At 44.9% G+C, this 17,714-nt stretch overlaps 1 protein-coding gene across 3 annotated transcripts in view; it reads left to right on the top strand.

The window, feature by feature from the left end:
* Positions 1 to 452: 452 nt before the first annotated feature.
* The window catches only part of GALNTL5 (polypeptide N-acetylgalactosaminyltransferase like 5), a 64,968-nt gene continuing 47,706 nt past the window's right edge, over positions 453 to 17,714 (top strand). Inside the window, exons 1-4 of one of the 3 annotated variants that reach the window (XM_009204264.2) lie at positions 453 to 657; positions 1,815 to 1,918; positions 12,212 to 12,503; positions 16,310 to 16,430. In XM_009204264.2, coding sequence (XP_009202528.1) covers positions 12,257 to 12,503; positions 16,310 to 16,430 — 368 coding nt within the window. In that variant the 5' untranslated portion in view covers positions 453 to 657; positions 1,815 to 1,918; positions 12,212 to 12,256. Of the gene's footprint in view, positions 658 to 1,814; positions 1,919 to 12,211; positions 12,504 to 16,000; positions 16,067 to 16,309; positions 16,431 to 17,714 lie in introns of those variants that run through there. The other 2 variants (XM_009204263.4, XM_009204265.2) reach the window with 2 other exon arrangements.

The raw sequence follows: 17,714 nt of genomic DNA, 5'->3' as shown, positions 1-17,714 counted from the left end.
TTGAGATCATCCTGGCTAACACGGTGAAACCCCATCTCTACTAAAAATACAAAAAAATTGGCTGGGCGTGGTGGCGGGCGCCTGTAGTCCCAGCTACTCGGGAGGCTGAGGCAGGAGAATGGCATGAACCCGGGAGGCGAAGTTTGCAATGAGCGGAGATTGCGCCACTGCACTCCAACCTGGGTGACAGAGTGAGACTCCATCTCAAAACAACAACAACAACAACAACAACAACAAAAAGCTAAAAATTAGGCCTTGCCTAAAGAAAAGAGTCACCCTGGATTCTAACCTCACCTAATATGAGGCTTTCCCTATATTCTCAGCTGAGGGGTAAGGACCTTGGACCTTGGCCCTTGGAACTCCTGGATTCCACCTGCTGGTTGGAGCTGACAGGCAGGGGCCCCTGGGGGGCTGTGACGCCCTGTGTGATGTCATCAGGCTTTGTGAGGTGGCTGTACTGCCCTTTGAGTACTAATGTGTGACCCAGCAACCCAGCACAACCAGGCATCTGCTTGGAACCCAGCCACCATAAAGCCTGCTAACTAAAAAAAATTTTACGTCTCTCAGTTCATTCAGCACAGACCTCTGCCTCATTCACCTATGACTCTGCTTGGAAAATACATCAGTTGCAAAGCAGTCAATGCAGTTCTCTCAAGGGTAGGTGAAGTGAGCTCCATGTGCTAGAAGTGGGAACAAAGATGGGGGGAACGTCTTTCACTTTGAATCAGCGGAAGCAGTACATCAAATCCCTGCGTCTTGAAGGAGATGATAGCTCTGGGGATTAGGATTAAGAAGATTTATTTTTTAAAGGAGGAGTAGCCTCCAAGCTGGTTACACCACCCTAAACGTGGACTGGGCGTTGTAATGGCTTTAGTTCATGAAAAATAGGGAAAGTTTTCATTATATGCGTCTTTATGCTGTTAATGTTTATACAGTGAACGTATTACTTATTTGAAAAAAAAAAAAGGGAGAAAAGGCTCTTAGCAGTGTCATAAAGTCCTAGATCTTATATGGAGATCAGTATTAAGATGGTCCTAGGAAAACCAGGGGTTTAAAAATGCTGATTATAAACTGGGCATGGCGGCTGGCATCTGTAATCCCAGCTCCTGGGAGGCTAAGGTGGGAGGACTGTGTAAGTCCAAGAGTCCAAGATCAGCTTGGAGGAAAGAGTTAGACTCTGTCTCGAGGGAAAAAAAAAAAAAGAAAAAAGTGTTGATTGTTTACAGAAAAATAAGTTGTGATATTATCTAAAGCATTTTCATGTTTTCCTGACTCAGCAGATTCATATTTTTTTTAAAACTTGGCCAGGCACGGCGGCTCACGCCTGTAATCCCAGCACTTTGGGGGCCATGGCAGAACGATCACTTGAGCTCAAGAGTTTGAGACCAGCCTGGGCAACATAGCAAGACCTCATCTCTATTAAAAAAAAACAAAAAAACAAATTAGGCATGGTGGCACTCACCTGTAGTACCAGTTGGAGGCTGAAATGAGGATCATTTGAGCCTGGGAGGTTGAGGCTACAGTGAGCTGTAATTGAGCCACTGCACTCCAACCTGGGCAACTGAGCAAAACACTGTCTCAAAAAAAAAAAAAAAAAGAAGAGAAAAAAATAAAGAAACTCAATGATTGTAAATGCATATTTAGGCTAGGGTTTTGGGGTGTGGCAGGGGCATGTTGGTGACTACTAGCTGCATCCTTTTCTCTACAGGATTTTTTAAATCATCTGCTAAGTCTCTTTAATGCACTTAAAATTTTATTTGCTGTACATATGAATCCTCATTGAAATACATTTTACAAATTCTGTGCTTTTCTAGCATTGAATTCAGCATCTTTTACTGAAGAAGATAACTAAACATGGTTGTCTTCTGAAGACACAAAGTCCAAAGGCCAATCATACACTTCTTACATCGATCTCTCGGTAGGAGGGGTTTTCTGTGTTTTGTGGGAGTGTAGGGGGTAGGTTGGGAGGTGAGGTGCTTGTCCCAGAGAAAATATAATATAAGAACTCATATTAGTAAAATAAGAAAATTAAGGAGGTTGGGGATATGTTCATAAGTGTTCACATCTAAATAGAATTCCCCCCAAGTTTTCCTGATATATTAGAATCTTTCTAGAGAGTAATTTATTTTTCAGTAATAATCCTATTGACACAGGATTCTTTCAGTGCCACTTTGCCTGCCGGAAATTTCCCAGCTGGCAGCACCCCTCCCTGGGCCTTGCTTGGCTCTGGGCTCACTCTGCCCACTCGACCCAGCAGGCTGCGCTCGGCTGGCACTACCGACCGAGATTCCACACATGCAACTTCTCTGTGCTTAGTCCATGGCTAGTCTGGGTGTGTCACAACCGTCTTCCACCTTGGGCACCAGCATCTGGACGAGGCGGAACGTGGTGGTGCCTGAAAACTCAGAGATGCCAACAACCACAGAGCCTCAAGGGGTATTATGGCTCTCACTTGGGGAGTCCCAAGGTCTGAGCCCCCAAGGACTGTTACAGCTCTCTCTCTCCTTCCTGCCACCTGCAGCATGGCGAATGGGGTCAGGGAGGGGGGTGTGTTATGGCTCGTTTTGTTGTGGTGAACAGTGCAAGGGGTGTGTTGCAGCTCATCTGTGCTACAGCTCATTCTGTCCCACCTGCTCCACTCCACTGCTCCTGGGCTGTCCCAGCCCCACCACCACTTCCCATCATGTGGGGTGGCCACCTGGCACTGATGGAAGGTGGGAAGGCTATAGTGTTCCAGCTCCTTTTGCACCTGCCATTTGGTGGGTCCCTGGTCCTTGTCCTGTGTCCAAGAAGAATGAGGTTACACAGACACTGGAGAGTGAGCAAGGCAGAGGAGGGTTTTATCGAGCAACAGAACAGCTCTTGACATAAGAGGGGATCTGAAGTGGGTAGCCCTCTGTGTGAGAGGGGGCTCAAAGGTGGGTAGTCCCAACATATGGCTGAGTCTGGGGTTTTCATGGGCTCAGAATGGGGAAGTGTGTGCTGGAAAGAGCACCAGTCCTTCCAGGTGGGCCTGGAAATAACACCATTTGATTGGCTAAAAGGCATTGAGAAAGTTCTCACTCCGGTTGTAGACTCTGGCAACTCAGTTGTGGTAAAGTAAATTAAAACAGTTTTATTCCCTTTTCAGGTGTCCTAATCCACCATTTTCCCTACTTTGCCTTCTTCTCTTCATATATTTGATACTTTTAATTGGCATAATCAAATATTTCATTCGTAAAGTGCTACTTATTCAGTCAATGAATCTCTATTTTGCACCCAGGATCTTGGTCAGAGTGTCCTGGGAGAGTATTTCTGTTGTAATAAATGCTCCCAAATCCAACTTTACATTCCCCCTCCCTTAATCCGTACCCTCTGGACTCCGTCCCATATGTGCGCCCTGGGTGCCTGCTGGTTCAAGATGGCTGATTCTGCAGCTCTTTTGGGAACACTCTCCTTCTTCTCTTAGCAGGGTAGGACTTTCCCACACAGGCTAAGTTGTAATGTGACCCTACTTATTGATCTGGTGGCCAGGAGGGTACTGGGGGGAAGGTCCTGAGGGAGGGCATGTGTTGCTTTGCAAAGCAGAGAAGGAGAGCTAGTCTTCTTGGGGAGCAGCGGGCCATTTCTGTAGGTTCAGAGGATTCCTGTGGACCTGGGCCTTCCTGGTCTCCGGCGTGTCTCTACCCAGATATCCCCATCCCAAATGTCAGAGCCTGCCTCCTTCCCTGGATAGCAGACCAGGCAGGCTTGAGAATTCAACCTGCCCTGGAGCTCTGCTGCCCTGATAATCAGGCCCTGAGCATGACCCTCAGCTCTACCTGCCCTTAGGTTGTAGGAAATGAGATCCTTCATATGCTAACAAGGGCCTCTGACTCTGATACTTTGCTTTCAATTGGTGATTACCACCCTCAGCCTTCCTTGCCTTTTTCAAATGCAACCATAGCATCCGACAATAGCCGTCTATCCTGTAATATTTATAATTACTCCTCCCTGTTCCTCAGTCAAGTGCATGAACCAGAACATTCCTTTCTACCTGTATTTCATCCTGATTCACAGCCAGTGAGATTTTAACAAGCACATATCAGCCATAGCATGCCAGGGGCTTTCAGAACACCACCTTTCCACGAGCAATGGGATGCTCAGGGCCAGCCACCTGGAGGGTGGTCTAGCCCTAAAATCCTCTTTACAGCCCATTTTCCTGGACCATTAGCAACCGTCATACTAGGTCAAGTTCCCCAGGAAAAAGACTCTTAGACGAACATTTGCATGGAAAAGTTTATCAGGAGCGGATCTGGGGACAAACACTGCAAGGCAGGGAGACAAGTAGGTTCAATCAGAGGAAGAGGCTAGATGGTGATGCAATTTCCAGAAGAGACTCTGCCCACCCCACAGGCAGCTCGCACTGAGGGCTCTCCAGAGTCCCCCCAGATAGACAAGGGAGCTGTACCCATTGACCAGTCGTTGAATGTGAGATCCCCAGGGTGGGGGATGCTTGGACAAAGCGGCTTGACTAGGTCATGAGCTGTGAGCCTATGGCAGCTACTTCTCATGGCAGCTGGAAGAAGGGGTGTCTCTGTCCTGAAGGCGGTGTCTGGGTGGCGCAGCACAGCATCCCATGCATAAGACATTTTGTGCAGGTGTGTTCAAGTCTCTTTGAGGGGACAATGTCCTGTTCTGGTGGTTTGATGCCATGGAATTGTTCTGGATACCAGGTTCTGTCAAGCAGCGTGGGTTTCCTACTGAAGCTACAATGTATATGCAAGCCAGTTCCTGGGACATGCCTAAGGTCAAAACTGTAGAAGCCAAAGCCAAGCATGGGGGCAGGCATGTGCCTACAGCTCCAGCACTTTGGGAGGTCAAAGACAGAGGATCACTTGAAGCCAGGAGTTCAAGGCTGCAGTGAGCAATGATCATGCCAGCTGCACTCCAGCCTGGGTGACAGAGTGAGATACCAACTCACAAACAAAACAAGGCCATGCACAGTGGCTCATGCCTGTAATCCCAGCACTTTGGGATTAATCCCTTGAGAGGCCAAGGCAGGCAGATTCCTTGAGCTTGGGAGTTCGAAACCAGCCTGGGTAACATGGCAAAATGCCATCTCTACAAAAAAAAAAAAAAAAATACAAAAACTAGTTGGGTGTGGTGGTGGGTGCCTGTAGTCCCAATTACTTGGGAGGCTGAGGTGGGAGGATCGCTTGAGCCAGTGAGCTAGGTCAAGGCTGCAGTGAGCCACGATCACACCACTGTACTCCAACCTGGGTAACAGAGCTAGACCCTTTCTCAAAACTGTAGAAACCAAATTATGTTCTCAAGTCAGAGAGAGGACAAAAATGGAGACAATACTAAATGTTCAAAGGTCAAGAAGACACTTGAGCAAACCAGAGTGTGAGACGAAGGAGGACAGAAGCTGAGGGTCCTAGAGTTTGGACTGACCTGCAGGGCCTAAGGCTCATTTCAGCGACTACCTTTTCCAGGTGCCGGGATGACATGTGATGGAAAGGGGCAGGGTCCAGGGGACAAGTGGCCGATGTATTCTTGTGTTTACCAGTATCCATGCTGTTTGATATGGTTTGTTTGCATTTCTAATCTGTTTAGACAATCTTTATTTTAAAAATATCTTTCAGTGTAATGCATACATATAAAAAATGAAATAGGCCGGGCGCGGTGACTCAAGCCTGTAATCCCAGCACTTTGGGAGGCCGAGACGGGCGGATCACGAGGTCAGGAGATCGAGACCATCCTGGCTAACAAGGTGAAACCCCATCTCTACTAAAAAATACAAAAAATAACTAGCCAGGCGAGGTGGCGGGCGCCTGTAGTCCCAGCTACTTGGGAGGCTGAGGCAGGAGAATGGCGTAAACCCGGGAGGCGGAGCTTGCAGTGAGCTGAGATCCGGCCACTGCATCCCAGCCTGGGCGACAGAGCGAGACTCCCTCTCAAAAAAAAAAAAAAAAATGAAATAAAAAGAAAAAATTATAAAGAAAATCAGCAGGTCCCTGCCCAGTTCCTGTCCAGCCCCCAGTTCAACTCCCTCTTACAACCACTTTTGACTCTTCAATCTATTTCTTATGACAGTTACCCTCTTTTTTTTTTTTTTGAGACAGAGTCTCGCTCTGTCACCCAGGCTGGAGTGCAGTGGTGCGATCTTGGCTTACTGCAACCTCCAACTCCTGAGTTCAAGCGATTCTCCTGCCTCGGCTTCCTGAGTAGCTGGGATTACAGGCACACGCCACCACGCCCAGCTAATTTTTGTACTCTCAGTAGAGACAGGGTTTCATCATGTTGGTCAGGCTGGTCTTGAACTCCTGACCTCGTGATCCACCCACCTCGGCCTCCCAAAGTGCTGGGATTACAGACGTGAGCCACAGAGCCCGACCCACCTTCATATTTTAAAAGGGGGTTGTTAGAGTTCTATTTTTTGATTAATTTCATACATCAACTTCATTTGTATTATATGACCTCCAATTCTTCTAGTTTATTTTTCCTAAAAAAAAGTCTGTGTGTGTGTGTGTGTTTTGTGTGGTTAATGTAGTAATCAGTGTTTGCATTTTACCACTCTGTAAATATTGTTCCTTATTTTTTTTTTTTTTTTTTTGAGACAGAGGCTCACTCTGTCGCCCAGGCTGGAGTGCAGTGACACAATCTTGGCTCTCTACAAGCTTCGCCTCCCACGTTCACGCCATTCTCCTGCCTCAGCCTCCAAAGTAGCTGGGACTGTAGGCGTGGCCACCTTGCCCAGCTAATTTTTTGTATTTTTAGTAGAGATGGGGTTTCGCCGTGTTAGCCAGGATGGTCTCGATCTCCTGACCTCGTGATCTGTCCGCCACAGCCTCCCAAAATGCTGGGATTACAGGCGTGAGCCACTTAATTTTTACCATCAACTGTGTCATCCACCTAAACTTCTCCATCCCACATACTCTTCCTCTCAACGGGGTTGCATTCACCGTCCTGGGTCCATGTCTGGGTTTTTGTTTGTTTGTTTGTTTAATAGACAGTCTTGCTCTGTCTCCCAGGTTAGAGTGCAGTGGCATGATCTCAGCTCACTGCAACCTCCACCTCCCGGGTTCAAATGATTCTCTTCCCTCAGCCTCCCAAGTAGCTCGGATTATAGGAGCCAAACATCATTCCCAGATAATTTTTGTATTTTTAGTAGAGACAGGGTTTCACCATGTTGGCCAGGCTGGTCTCAAACTCCTGACCTCAAGTGATCCACCCACCTCGGCCTCCCAAAAGTGTTGGAATTCCAGGCATGAGCCACTGCGCCCAGCCCATGTCTTTATTTACTTTTTCCTTTATTGCCATTTGCAATCCCCAGGTAGTTTCCCAAAAAAGAATACATGGAGAGTAATTTTTCTGAGCCCCTTTATATACCTGAAAATATTTTTATTCCACTCCCAAGTTTGATTAAACTTTGACTAGATTGAGAATTCTAGGTTGAATATCATTTAACATAAAATTTTCAAGCTGTTTATCTATAGTTTCAGAATCCAGTGTTGCTGTTGAGAAGTTTGATGTCATTTTGATACTCTTTCTTGTCTCATTCATTATATGGGGCATTCTGTGGGCCCCTTTCATTCTGGAAATGTTTGCATGATTGCGTTGACCATTTCCTCTCCACTTTTCTCTCATCACCTTGTGGAACTCATTACTGGGCAGATGTTCTTTCTACCTTCTAGAATGAAACACCACAGGTCTCAACTTTCTTTTAGGCTTCCCTCTGCCATTTTCTTGTGCATTTCAAAATATTCCTTTCTCACCATTTTTCTAATTATTTTTATCATGTATTTCTTTATTTTGAGACAGAGTCTCACTGTGTTGCCCAGGATGAAGTACAGTGGTGCGATCTAGGCTCACTGCAACCTCGGCCTCCCGGGTTCAAGCCATTCTTATGCCTCAGCCTCCTGAGTAGTAGGGATTATAGACGTGGGCAATCATGCCCAGCTAATCTTTGTATTTTTAGTAGAGATGGGGTTTCACCATGTTGGCCAGGCTGGTTTCCAACTCCTGACCTCAAGGGATCCGCCCACCTCGGCCTCCGAAAGTGCTGGGATTACAGGCGTGAACCACCGCGCCTGGCCATTTATTCTAATTTTTAAATGTGAACAATCATGTTTTAAATTTCAGTTTCCCCTTTTTATTCTCTCAATGCTCCTTTTTCATAGCCTGCTCCTCTGGTTGTATGAGTGTAGCATCTTCTTTGATCTCTCTGAGCAACCAACATTATGTTTTGATATTTTCAAAGTTCTCATTTCTTTCTTCCCCTTTCTGGTTCTATTTGCATTTTCTTTCTTTCTGGAGGCTTTCCTTAAAAGTCTCGGGCAATCCTTGGCAGCTGTAGGAGTCAGCTCCGGCTGCCATAACCAAGTCCACAGCCTGGGAGGCTTGGCCAACAGACACTGATTTTCCCACAGTTCTGGAGGCCGGACTCGGCATCCAGCTGCCAGCAGGCTTGGTTTCCCCGAGGCCTGTCTTCAGGGCTTGCAGGCGGTTGCCTTTCTGCCCTGACCTCACAGGCCTTTTCTCTGTGCAAGCACCTGCCTGGGGACTCTTCCTCTTCCCATAAGGACGCTGGTCCTATTGGATTAGGGCCCACCCTGTGACCTCATATAACCATAATCACCTCTTTAAAAGCTCTGTCTCCAAATACAGTCGCATCGGGGCTTGGTGTTTCCACATGTGAGTTGCGGGGGAACACGGTTCCGTTCATAACAGCATTCGATTCTGATATGGTTTGGCTGTGTTCCCACCCAAATCTCATCTTGAATTCCCACGTGCTGTGGGAGGAACCCAGGGGTAGGTCATTGAATCATGGGGGCAGGTCTTTCCCATGTTGTTCTCGTGAGAGTGAGTAAGTCTCACGAGATCTGACGGTTCTATGGGCGGGGGTGTGGAATTTCCCTGCACAAACTCTCTGCCTGCTGCCATCCATGAAGGTGTGGCTTGCTCCTCCTTGCCTTCCACCCTGATTGTGAGTCCTCCCCAGCCACGTGGAACTGTAAGTCCATTAAACCCCTTTTCCTGTATAAATCACCCAGCATTGGGTATCTTTATCAGCATGGTGAAAACAGACTAACACCGATTCCAATCCCAAAGTGAGACGCCAGCCAGCTGAATGGAATCCTGAGTGTTGGGTCGACCTTGGCCACAGGTGTGCTGTCTTCAGGGGGATGGCCCAGGGAGCCGGCTGCTTTATTGGAAGCTCTTACATTTCAGCATATGGAGGTCTTTTCTCTGGGTCCTATCTTCTCATCCCAGAACAATTCTCCTATCAATCCCACCTCAGACGTAGCAGTCTGGCTGCCAGGATCCTGTGTGGGAGGAGGGAAAGAAGACAGATAGACCCAGACACTCCACATCCACACATTCTAAGTGACACTCTTGCTTTTAGCCCCAAGCTTTCCTTTGTAGAGGCTCAGCCTCTACCAGTCTACTTCTTCAAAGAAACCACTCTGACTCCTGCCTGGATTTTGCTGTGCAGGGCTGGGCGAAGAGAGCTGACTATTCTGAATACTAACGTGGCTTTCCCCAAGCCCGCAGCCATGTGTCCACTGACTCACCAGGGGCCTCCAAGCCCCAGGCTGCTCCAGGGTTAGCAGCCTTGTTTCCTCATCAGAGTCCTCTGTCTTTCCACATCGTTATCACCTGTCCGATAACGTTCTCTCCTCCAGACGTGTTAAAATCTCACGTGAGTTGCTGTTCCCTCTACCACTCTCTTTTCCCATGAGAGTTTTTAGCTTTATTCTTATTCACAGTTGAGTCAAGAGAGAGAGAAGACACACACATTCAATTTATCATCTTTAAAGGAAACCTCTCAAGACTTTCTTCTTTCTTTTTAAAATAAATTACAATTTCAGACAAGGAAAATATAGAGAAAAATATGAGCACTCTGAGTTCTCATTTATCAAGCTCAATCAAATCACATCATTTTGCCACATTTTCTTCAGAGCTTTTTTAAAAAGTAAGCATTAACAGTAGGAGGCTGGACATGGTGGCTCACACCTGTAATCCCCACATTTGTGAGGCTAAGGCAGCAGAATTGCTTGAGTCCAGGAGTTCGAGGCCAGCCTGGGCAACACAGTGGGACCTTGTCTATATCAAATAATAATAATAATAATAATGATAATTAGCCACACATGGTGGCATGTGCCTGTGGTCTCAGCTATTCAGGAAGCTGTGGTAGGAGGATCACTTGGGCTCAGAAGGTCGAGGCTGCAGTGAGCCATGTTTGTGCCACTGCACTCTAGCCTGGGTGAGGGGAGTGAGACCCTGTCTTAAAAAAAAAAAAAAGATACAGTAGGAGTTCTTTATTCTCCTCCCCTCCACCATGAAGGTAATCACTGTTATGTAAATTCACTATTTTTTATATATATATATATATAAAATCACTATTATGTAAATTTGTGTACATCATTCACATGCATGTTTTTTTTTACCATGCATTTGCTACATATTGGTGTACCATAAATAATAGCACTCTTTTTCATGTTTTCCAGATTTATATCCCACTGTACTTGCTTTTCGCACATGACGTTTTTAGACTTTACAGCACCAGTGCACATAGCTTCAGCAGATTCATTTCCATCATTGAAAGAGTAGCCTCGCTTTATTAGTTCTCCTGTTGAGGGAAACTTCAGCTGTGTCTAGTTTTCTTTTTTTCTTTCTTTCTTTTTTTTTTTTTTTTTGAGACAGAGTTTCACTCTTGTTGCCCAGGCTAGAGTGCAGTGGTGTGATCTTGGCTCACTGCAACCTCTGCTTCCCAGGTTTAAGCAATGTTCCTGCCTCGGCCTCCCAAGTAGCTGGGATTACAGGCGCCGGCCACAATGCCCGGCTAATTTTCTGTATTTTTACTAGAGACAGGGTTTCACCATATTGGCTAAGCTGGTCTTGAACTCCTAACTTCAGGTGATCCACCTGCCTTGGCCTCCCAAAGTACTGGGATTACAGGCGTGGGCCACCATGCCCGGCCAGTGTCTAGTTTTCACTATGACAAACATTACTTCAATAAACATTCTTGTACCTGTCTCATGATACATCTCTTTAGATGAGAGCTGCAACTTATGAGTCTCTTTTTTTGTTTGTTTGAGAGGGAGTCTTGCTCTGCTCTGTCGCCCAGGCTGGAGTGCAGTGGCAGTGATCTCAGCTCACTGCAAGCTCCGCCTCCCGGATTTCCGCCATTCTCCTGCCTCAGCCTCCCGTGTAGCTAGGACTACAGGCGCCCGCCGCCACGCCCGGCTAATTTTTTTTATTTTTTAGTAGAGACGGGGTTTCACCATATTAGCCAGGATGGTCTCGATCTCCTGACCTCGTGATCCACCGGCCTCGGCCTCCCAAAGTGCTGGGATTGCAGGCGTGAGCCACCGCGCCTGGCCAACTTACGAGTCTCTTTAGGATATATCCCTAAGGATGGAACTGCTTCATCATATCATATACATATCTTCAACGTGACTAGATATCGCCAAAACGATTGTACCATTGTGCCATCCATCAGCAGTGGGCCATGGTACTCATTGCTCCCTTTATTTCCAGCATGTGACATTGTGTGTTTTTCCTTTTTTTTTTTTTTTTTTGGAGACAGAGTCTCGCTCTGTCCCCCAGCCTGGAGTGCAGTGGCCGGATCTCAGCTCACTGCAAGCTCCGCCTCCTGGGTTTACGCCATTCTCCTGCCTCAGCCTCCCGAGTAGCTGGGACTACAGGCACTCGCCACCTCGCCCGGCTAGTTTTTTGTATTTTTTAGTAGAGACGGGGTTTCACCGGGTTCGCCAGGATGGTCTTAATCTCCTGACCTCGTGATCCGCCCGTCTCGGCCTCCCAAAGTGCTGGGATTACAGGCTTGAGCCACCGCGCCCGGCCGTGTTTTTACATTTTTAACAAGCTGCTTGATGTCAAATCAGATTTTTTAGAGATCCATACTATCACTCCGAGGTGGACTGGATATGGATAAGGGATGAGAAAGCCTTCTTTGATGGTATTTCCTATATGTACAGGAGTATGGGCCAATGTCTTGAAATGACACTGTATGTTTTATTAGCATGTTATACATTTTGATGTCAAGTAATCTTAGGAATATCAGTTTTAGGAATTTGTGCTAATAGAAATAAGGACACACTTTATGTATATGATAAGGACAATCAACGTGGTTGTTTTTAAAACACTGAAAATGGAATTTAAGCCAAGTAGGTGATTTACAAACTATTGGAATATCTAATACTGCTTCTCTTAAATCATTCAGATTTAGGAAATTGAAAAATGGACCTTTGAAAATGCTAGGTTTACAATGAGAAACGCCATAATTCGATGTTTATTCTATGGGTCCTTGACATTTGGGATCTGGACAGCTCTGTTATTCATATATTTGCACCATAATTATGTGAGCAACTGGCAGAAGAAAAGCCATGAGCCTCTGTCAGCTTGGTCTCCTGGAAAAAAAGTGCATCAGCAAATTATCTACGGCTCAGACCAAATACCAAAACCGCATGTAATAGTCAAAAGGACTGATGAAGATAAAGCAGAGTCTACGTTAGGTAAGTATTTGGATTTTTTTCCATGAGCCATTCTAAGCGAAAAATATACCATAATATTTAATATTTGGAAGAGTATGAGAATGTCCTTTTTAAAGCAATTTACTTTTTAAGTTATAAATTATTTTATATACCTGTATGTATCTATACATAGAAAATAATAAAACAAGTATGCGTGTATTTACCACTTAAATTTATCATTTTAAATATAGTTTTGCTATATTCGCTTCAGATAGATTTCTGTTTTTCCAAGAAATAAGTTGTAATAGTACCGTAAAAACCCTACCTCCCTCCCGTCCCCACGCCGCCCTCAGAGGCTGTCTGACCTGAAGTGATGGGTGTCTTTCTCCTGCATGTCCTTCCACTTCCTCTGTATATTATTCCTAAGCAAAATATTGTGTTCTATGTTTTTAATATATTTTTAGATATTCTGATACACATATCATTTTGGAACTTGCTTTTTTCCCTCATCACTATGTAAGATTATTTTCCCATGTTCCCACACATGAAGATCTAATTTTGCCAGGCATGGTGGCTCACACATGTAATCTCGACAATTTGGGAGGCAGAGGCAGGAGGATCACTTGAGGCCAGGAGTTCAAGACCTGCCTGGGGAACATAGCAAGACCCCAACTCAACAAAAATAATAATAATAACTAGCCAGGTGTGGTGGTGCATGCCTATAGTCCCAGCTACTTGGAGAGCTGAGGTGGAAGGATCGCTTGAGCCCAGGAATTCAAGGTTACAGCGAGCTATGATTGGGCCACTGCACTCCAGCCTGGGCAAGAGAGTTAGATGCTGTCTCAAAAAAATAAAAAATAAATAAAATACAAATATGAAGACCCAGTTGAACAAAATAAACCCAAAGAAAGATGAAGAAAATAAGAGTAGAAATTAAAGCCTTAACACACAGGCCTACTATTTCTGTGGATCCCTGCTCTGAACGGCCCTCCCGCTAGATGACCAGGTAGGTGTGGGCCTGAAACCCTACCCTAAGCACTACTCCAGCGTGTGACACACGACAGCCCCTTGGCAGGTCTCCTGCTCATTGCCCCGAGGTCACACTCTAATTCTGGCTCTCAGTCTTACCTATCGGATGGTGACAGAAAGGAGAGAAACAGCAAACCAAGGATGAGTGCCGGGGGACAGTGTTGCTTTCTGGGATGTGAGTAGAACCTGATTCTCTGCCAAGTGAAACAAGTATTGGGATGGCCAAACTGTTTCCCAAAGTAGCTGGGCCACTTTATATGAGTGTGCGAGAATCCCATGTTCTCTGGATCTTTGCTAACACTTGACATGGTCCAGTTTTAAAATTTTAGTTATTCTAATGGGTGAGTAAGGCCATCACTTTGGTCTTAATTTGTATTTCCCTGATGACTAATGATTTTGAGCACCTTTTCATGTGCTTGATAACCACTCATATACCTTCTTTTGTAAAGTGTCTTTTGGAGTCTTTTGTCTATTTTTAAATGGGATGTTTTTCTTCTTAATTTTTAAGACTTCTTTATATATTCTAAATTCAAGTTTCTTGATATGTGAGTTTCAAATGTTTTGGACAAATCTGTAGCTTGTCTTTTTATTCTTTTTAATGGCATTATTAAAAAAGCACAATTTTACATTTTAAAATTTGGGGGTTTTTATTTCATAAGTCCCCAAAATGCCTCACAATGTTATATTTTGATGCTTTTCTTGTATGATCTATGGTTTTTATGTTTCATTTGAGAAACCGTTGCTAACCTCAAGTTCACAAAGATTTCATTCTGTTTTCTTTTGGAAATGAATTTAAAGTTTTAGGTTTCACATTAGGGCCATGATCTATTTCGAGTTAATTGTTGTGATGATGTAGGGTAAGAATAAATGCTCACTTTTTCCACATGGATATTGTGAGAAACAAACTCATCCATCCAAACTCAAAGAATGGACTCAGAGACCCAGAGAATAGTGGAAGTGAGACTTTTAATGGCAGTGATGCAAGATCGGGTGTCTGGCATGCAGACACACCCAGCACAGTTTCAACAAGCAATTTATCCCCTAGTGCGCAGATCCCTCCCCCTTCCTCATAGACTGAGTACTGTGGGGTCACGATCTTCCCGGACGTTGCCTATTGGTTGTTAGGCAGGGGCTTCAAGTATGTTCTTTAGGGTCTTTGTGCTGCATTTTATTGCAGCCCACAATGCACTGCAACTCTCTCAGGACCCTTCAAACATTTGATTTATGGCCCTAGTGGCTGCACTTAGCTGATAAGAAAGGATATATTTACATATGTTGCAAGCTAACCAAAACTAAATTCTTTTTTTTGTTTTGTTTTGTTTTGTTTTTGAGACGGAGTCTCGCTCTGTCGCCCAGGCTGGAGTGCAGTGGCGTGCTATTGGCTCACTGCAAGCTCTGCTTCCTGGGTTCACGCCATTCTCCTGCCTCAGCCTCCCAAGTAGCTGGGACTACAGGTGCCTGCCACCTATAATTTTTTGTATTTTTTTTTTTGTATTTCTTTCTTTTTTATTTTTATTTGTTTGTTTGTTTGTTTGTTCAGTAGAGAGGGGGTTTCACCGTGTTAGCCAGGATGGTCCCGATCTCTTCACCTCCTGATCTGCCCACCTCGGCCTCCCAAAGTGCTGGGATTACAGGCCTGAGCCACCGCGCCCGGCTTCAAAACTAAATTCTTTTTGTTTTTTTTTTTTTTTTTTTTGAGATGGAGTCTCGCTCTGTCGCCCGGGTTGGAGTGCAGTGGCCGGATCTCAGCTCACTGCAAGCTCCGCCTCCCGGGTTCCCGCCATTCTCCTGCCTCAGCCTCCCGAGTAGCTGGGACTACAGGCGCCCGCCACCTCGCCCGGCTAGTTTTTTGTATTTTTTTAGTAGAGACGGGGTTTCACCGTGTTAGCCAGGATGGTCTCGATCTCCTGACCTCGTGATCCGCCCGTCTCGGCCTCCCAGAGTGCTGGGATTACAGGCTTGAGCCACCACGCCCGGCCCAAAACTAAATTCTTTGGTGGGTGGGGAGGGGGTAGTTGAGGGGGCCCCGACCAATAGACGCCTGGCTGCTGGGTGAAAGGGAGAGCAGGAAGGGGCGGGGGACGGGGTGGCTCAGTACATTCTGCTTCTTTATCTCTCTATTTCCATGTAGCCTGCTTAAACCTATACTAGGGCACTTAGAATTGAAAATGGACCATCACATACAGGTTATTTTCTACAGATACCCAGTTGATCCAACACCATTTGTTGATAAACTCCCCTTTCCCCACTGATATAATCAGAATATTTATCCTTCCATGTCTCATGTTGAAATTTGGCCCACAGTGTTTAATATGGAGCCTGGCAGGATGTGTTTGGGTTACATGGGCAGATCACTCGTGAATGGCTTGGTTCCTGCCTACAGTAATGAGCTCTCCTTCTATTAGCTCATGGGAAAGTTGGTCGTTTCAAAAGCCTGGCATCTCCCGCTCCTTGCTCCCACTCTCACCGTGTGACTTGCCTGTTTCCTCTTTACCTCCTGCCAAGATTGGAAGCTTCCTGAGGCCCCCACCAGAAGCAGATGCCGGCCCAATGCTTCTTGCACAGCCTGCAGAACTGTGAGCCAAATACATCTCTTTTCTTTATAAATTACCCAGCCTCAGGTACTCCTTTATAGCAATGCAAAACGTACTAAAACACTCGCCTTTGCCAAGAATTATTTGACCATTTTTGCACAGATCGATTTCTGAATTCTATTCTGGTTCTTTTAAAAAATTATTTTGGTTATTCTAGATCTTTCCTTTCCTGCATCACTGCTAGTAAGCCTTTACTTATATGACTCTAATTACTTTTTCTTGTAGGTATGGATGTTAACCATACAAACCCAGAACTTCATAAAGAACTTTTAAAATACGGATTTAATGTGATTATCAGTAGAAGCTTGGGCATCGAAAGAGAAGTGCCAGATACCAGGAATAAAATGTATGTTCTCTCTCTCTTTCTCTCATTCTCTAGATAGGTAGGTAGGTAGGTAAGTAGGTAGGTAGGTAGATAGATAGATAGATAGATAGATAGATAGATAGATAGATAGATTAAAAAGTTACCAACCAGATTTTAATTTTAGCATACTAGAAATGTCATAGATTCCTATTTTTAGGACTTGAAGTCAGATAATGTCAAGATTCTATTTCAAGATTCTAATGCTTATAGTGTAGAGAGTATCTTCTTCATGGGCACAAAATGTGTTCTAGAGGTTTCCAAGAATTGAGTTAGCCACAGATCTTTTTATTAAATCACCAATAAGGGCTTCTGGCCAAAGGGGCATTCATTCCTGATAGAAAATGCTCTGGACAGCTACCTTTTTTTCCCCAAAATTTTACTTTTTTCAAAAAAATTGTTCCTTCAATTGTTGTATTAATAATTATTATGTTAATGATTAACATAATCATTAATTATGTTATATAAAATAAACATAACATAAAATTTGCCATTTTAATCCTTTTAAAATATACAATACAGACATTCACATCGTGCAGCCATCGATACCATCCATCTCCAGAACTCTCTCACCATCCCAAACTGAAATTCTGTACCTGGTATGGTTTGGGTCTATGTCCCCACCCAAATCTTACCTTGAGTTGTAATCCCAGGTGTCAAGGGAGGGACCTGGTAGAAGGTGATTGGATCATGGGAGTGGTTTCCCTCATGCTGTTCTCTTGATAGTGAGGGAGTTCTCATGAGATCTGATGATTTTAAAAGTAGTAGTTTCCCCTGCATTCTCTCTCTCTCTCTCTCCTGCCACCATGTAAGACGTGCCTTGCTTTCACTTCGCCTCCTACCATGATTGTAAGTTTCCTGAGGCTTCCCAGCCATGTGGAACTAAGTCAATTAAACCTCTTTTGTTTAGCAATTACCCAGTCTCAGGTAACATCTTTATAGCAGTGTGAAAATGGATTAATACAGAAAATTGGTACCAGGAGTGGGGCACTGCTATAAAGATACCTAAAAATGTGGAAGCAACTTGGGAACAGGGTAACAGACAGTGGTTGGAATAGACTGGAGGTCTCAGAAGAAAAGGGGAAGATGTGGGAAAGTTTGGAATTTCCTAGAGACTTGTTGAATGGCTTTGGTCAAAATGTTGATAGTGATAAGGACAATGAAGTCCAGGCTGAGGTGGTCTCAGATGGAGATGAGGAACTTGTTGATAAATGGAGTAAAGGTGACTCTTGTTATGCTTTAGCAAAGAGACTGGTGGCATTTTGCCCC

The sequence above is a fragment of the Papio anubis genome, chromosome 4 (genome assembly GCF_008728515.1).
Source record: "Papio anubis isolate 15944 chromosome 4, Panubis1.0, whole genome shotgun sequence".
NCBI lineage: Eukaryota > Metazoa > Chordata > Mammalia > Primates > Cercopithecidae > Papio > Papio anubis.
This window is presented reverse-complemented; position numbering and strand designations above follow the sequence as displayed.